Source organism: Lipotes vexillifer, unplaced genomic scaffold, assembly GCF_000442215.2.
Source record: "Lipotes vexillifer unplaced genomic scaffold, Lipotes_vexillifer_v1.1 scaffold426, whole genome shotgun sequence".
In the NCBI taxonomy this organism is placed as follows: Eukaryota; Metazoa; Chordata; class Mammalia; order Artiodactyla; family Lipotidae; genus Lipotes; species Lipotes vexillifer.
The window spans coordinates 1,473,768-1,478,160 of NW_006779491.1; the positions used below are offsets into that span (position 1 = coordinate 1,473,768).

Here is a 4,393-nt window from a genome sequence, read left to right on the forward strand (position 1 = left end):
GGGGGGGGGAGCCTGGGCAGGGGCGGGGCTGGGGGCGGGACTACAGCGGAGGTCGGAACCCGGCTACATCTCAGTGCCCTAGCCCGGCCTTGGCTGGCTTGGGCGTAGGATGGGGGTGCTGAGGTATGGGACTGCACACTTGCGAGGGCTTGGGATCGTGGCATGAGCTGAAGAAGGGGCCGTAGGTTAACTCAGCCCCTCCCGCCCACTCCATCCCTCCACGGTCTCTGCTCCCTGCCTCCTGATGTGTCTGTACCCCACACCGCAGCACTCCACACTCTCCCGGAAGTTCGTGGAGGTAATGACTGAATATAACGCGACCCAGTCCAAGTACCGCGACCGCTGCAAGGACCGGATCCAGAGGCAGCTGGAGATCAGTGCGTGTGACATCTCCCCCCGCAGACTCCCCAGACCTGTCCCATACTCCTTCCAGGCCCTTCCCCTCCGTGGAGGGGACTCGTGGCCTGAGGCCGGATGGGAGGGTGGGCTCCCGGGCCCCTGCCACATCCCACCACCTTAGGTGTCCAGGCTGGCCCAGTCGCTGAGCGAGCAGCGAGTCGTTTCTCCCCACAGCTGGAAGGACAACGACCAACGAAGAACTGGAAGACATGCTGGAGAGTGGGAAGTTGGCCATCTTCACTGACGATGTGAGCCCCGCGTGGGGGTGGGGTCTGTTTTTGGAAAGCATTCGCCTTTCCTTCCCAAGCGTAGGCTGAACTCAAGGTCCTAAGTCCGCCGTGAAATAACAAGCATCGGGAAGTCTGAACCTGGAACTGGGGAATTCCATGGGGGCAGAGCAGGAAGTACCCTCATAAAAATGGCAAACCGTAAGGTGCCAGGCACCATTCTAAGCACTGAACGTATTTACATTTACCTACTAAACTCATTTAATCCTCACCACAAGCATCTGAGGGAGTCGTGTTTCACAGATGAGGTAATCTGATCCAAAAAGGTTAAATGACTTGCGGAGGTCACACAGCTACAGGCAGAGCAAGGATCTGAATCCGCAGTCAGGACTCTTCAGTGCTGAGATGCACTTCTCCCTAGTGACGCGGGTCATTTCACCAAGTGACTAATTTGCCTACATTTTGAAGGTTTTCTAAAAAATCAGTTTTAGTTTTGCTGAAGTTTTGCACACTGCCCTGCGCTTGTCATCTTATATGTGAAAGAGATGGGCTTTCCCCAACCGTAGTTCTTCTTTCTCTTTCTTGACTTTCGCCCTGGCTGACAGGTTTTATCTCCCTTTCAGCTTCTGGTGGCAGAATGACTCTGGCTTAGGTTTCTAGACCAGCATTAAAGATACGTTCAGTGACCGTATAGCAGTTTTCAGCAAATTGCTATTTAGAGAATTGATCTTTGTTAAATTAGCTTTGAGCAAATTGATAATGGGCCAGTTAACCCGGAGCCCTCCCAAACAGCTCTGCACAGGCTGTCAGTCTGTCTGAGAGTGGAGGGAAACCTGGTGAGTGGTTCTAAGGGGATAGAGCTGATCCCTGCCAGTTAACCCACCATCATTACGATGCAGGGTGGTCGGTACCTTGCCTGAGGGCTGAACAAGATGCAGACAGGCCCTAAGGTAGTAGTTAACTTCTAGGGTCGGGAAAGGCTTCCTGGGGGAGGTGGCATTGAGTTGTGTGCCTTAAGAGACAGGGAGCATTTGGACACGGGGAGATGGGCAAAGGACATTCCAGACAAAGGGGACAGACTGAACAAAAACAGAGAGAGTGGACCACTTGCCAAAGAGCCATTGGATGATTTGGGCTCTTAGGATTTGGGGAGATGAGGACAGAAAGTGAGATGGGGCCTTGACTGCCAAGGTAAAGGTGTGTAGCCTATGGATGGTGGGGAGCCTTGGAGGGCTTTAGAGCAGAAGAGTGCCTGGATGTGGTCTAAACAGTGAGTGGTTTGGAAAGTGAGTGGTCTGGCTTCCGTGGGGAGGAGATATATCTGACTATGGGTTAGAGTCTCTCCCACTGGCTCTTGAGGGCTGCAAAGCATTTCCTTATTATTTCTCCCCCGGCCCATATCATGGGGGCTCCAGGGCACACTGCCTTCTCATCTGGGCCTCCTTTTCTGCTTCCACTCTCTGCTGTGTCCCCTTCCATGATCCTGTCTGCCTTTGACCAGATGGTGGCCCCCAATCCTGACAGGGGTCCAGGACCCCTGTCTCCCTTCCCAGGGCCTCCCTGGTGTGTGTGGTAGAGACAGCCCTGGGCTGAGATGGCGGGCTCAGGGCAAGTTTTCCTTCTTGTAATGTAACAGATGTCTCTTTAGTGCTTCCTGTGTGCCAGATACTATTCTAATTGATACACACATAGTCATTCACTTAATCTTCACACAACCTCGTGAGGTGTGATGTATCTGCATTTTCTAGGTGGGGAAACTGAGGCCTGAAGAGGTTAAACAATTTGCCCGTGGTTACAGCTAGTAAACGCCAGCCAGGTTCGAACCCACACGCTCTGGCCGCAGAATCCAAGCTCTTCCGGGAGTGAAGGGTGGTCTGCCGCTCTCCTCCCTCTCCCCCTGCCCCTCCCCTTTCACCCTAGATCAAAATGGACTCGCAGATGACAAAGCAGGCGCTGAATGAAATCGAGACAAGGCACAACGAGATCATCAAACTGGAAACCAGCATCCGTGAGCTGCACGACATGTTTGTGGACATGGCCATGCTTGTGGAGAGCCAGGTACTGCCTCTGCCACAGCCCTCGGGGAACCTCACCCGGGTCCCCGGGATCCCCTCTTGCAGCCCAGCTCCCACCCCATCCTATGCATGTATCCTCTGCAGGGCGAAATGATTGACCGCATTGAGTACAATGTGGAACATTCCGTGGACTACGTGGAGCGAGCCGTGTCTGACACCAAGAAAGCTGTGAAATATCAGAGCAAGGCCCGGAGGGTGAGCCGGGGCAGGCGGGCCGTGGAGCAGGTGGGCTGGAGCCGAGCGGGCGGGGCTGGGCTCAGGCCAGGGCTGAGGTGAGTGATGAAATCCCACGAGAGGCCTTATCTCTGGTTCTGACCTCTTCCTTTTTCTGTTTTCTCTCCCCTCTTCTTTTTCCACACACCCTCCTCCCCATCTGTCTGTCGGTTTGTCTGTCTCTTTACCTCTCTGTCTCTCTGTGTCCTCCCTCCCTATCGCCCTTCCTGCCTGCAGAAGAAAATCATGATCATCATTTGCTGTGTGGTGCTGGGGGTGGTCTTGGCGTCATCCATTGGGGGGACGCTGGGCTTGTAGGCCCCCCACCCCTGTCCCTCCCAGACCCTTCCCCACCACATCGGGAGCAATACCCCCACCACCCCTTCACTCCATCCCCTGCTCCAGGCTCACCCTCAAGACAGACCCGGGCAGCACCCGCAACCTTTACTGCCCGTCAGACCCTGGAGTCCCTGGACCTCCCCCCGCCATGGACCACCCCCCGACCCCGCACGTAGATAGCAGCAGGCGTGATTACACGTGCACACCAACATGCATGCCGCCGGCACATGCTCGAGACGTGTGGACTCCCCAGCGTGTGTGTGTGTGCGTGTGTAGATGTGTGTAGAAGCACAAAATCGCCCTTTCTGCCCCCACCTCGAGTCTGTGTGTTGTCTGAGTTTTCCCCCTTCCCCTGGGTTGTTCTGTAGACTGCGGCTGGGTGTGACACAGCAGCCATCAAGCCCCACTCTTCTGTCTTCTGTGAATAGGGGTGTGTGTGTCTGTGTGTGTCTGTGTGTGTGTGTGTGTGGTGCCACAGATCCGTGGACACAGTTTGCGTACATGGAATTTTGTGTTGGAGTGTTTAAATCCAATGTAACAGCACCTCCTCCACTGACACCCCCTCTCCCCCATGTCTGCTGCAGATGGGGCAGGTTGTGAGTGTACAGAGGCTCACGCTAACATTCCCAGAGGATCCAGGCACAATACACACACAGGCCATGGCAGACACCCCAGCGTGATGTTGAGCAAACCCTCCTGGCTTAGTCACCCCAGGACTGACATGTCCTGGGGAACATGTGTGTGTGTGTGGAGTTCAGTTGAGGCGAGTGGAAGCATACACGTGTCAATAATCTAGCTTGGCCTGTATATCCATGTGCATTTCCCCCAATAGGTGATGTGAGGGATGTGTTTGTGTGTGTGTGTGTGTGTGTGTGTGTGTCTAGGATGTGCCTGAAGTGTCAGTAGGTCTTCTCCTGAGACAGAGCCCTCCACATTTTGCACTGGACACCTGTTTTGGGTGGGCACAGAAATCTATATTTCTACGCTATCTAGAGTACGCCTGCGCAAGTGTGTGTGTGTAGACGATTTCTACGTAGTGTGTTTCTACCCTCCTGTGTATTATACACACACGTTTACCTTCACGGACCTGTGCCCCATCCAGGTTTGTCTATCCAGATTATTTGCCCCCCCGCCCCCCCC

At 54.5% G+C, this 4,393-nt stretch overlaps 1 protein-coding gene across 2 annotated transcripts in view; it reads left to right on the top strand.

The window, feature by feature from the left end:
- The window catches only part of STX1B (syntaxin 1B), a 16,034-nt gene extending 12,225 nt beyond the window's left edge, over nt 1-3,809 (top strand). The window contains exons 6-10 of one of the 2 annotated variants that reach the window (XM_007452699.1): nt 269-377; nt 574-647; nt 2,547-2,684; nt 2,786-2,896; nt 3,152-3,809. In XM_007452699.1, coding sequence (XP_007452761.1) covers nt 269-377; nt 574-647; nt 2,547-2,684; nt 2,786-2,896; nt 3,152-3,232 — 513 coding nt within the window. In that variant the 3' untranslated portion in view covers nt 3,233-3,809. The remainder of the gene's footprint in view (nt 1-268; nt 378-573; nt 648-2,546; nt 2,685-2,785; nt 2,897-3,151) is intronic. The other variant, XM_007452700.1, reaches the window with a different exon arrangement.
- Nucleotides 3,810-4,393: the final 584 nt, after the last annotated feature.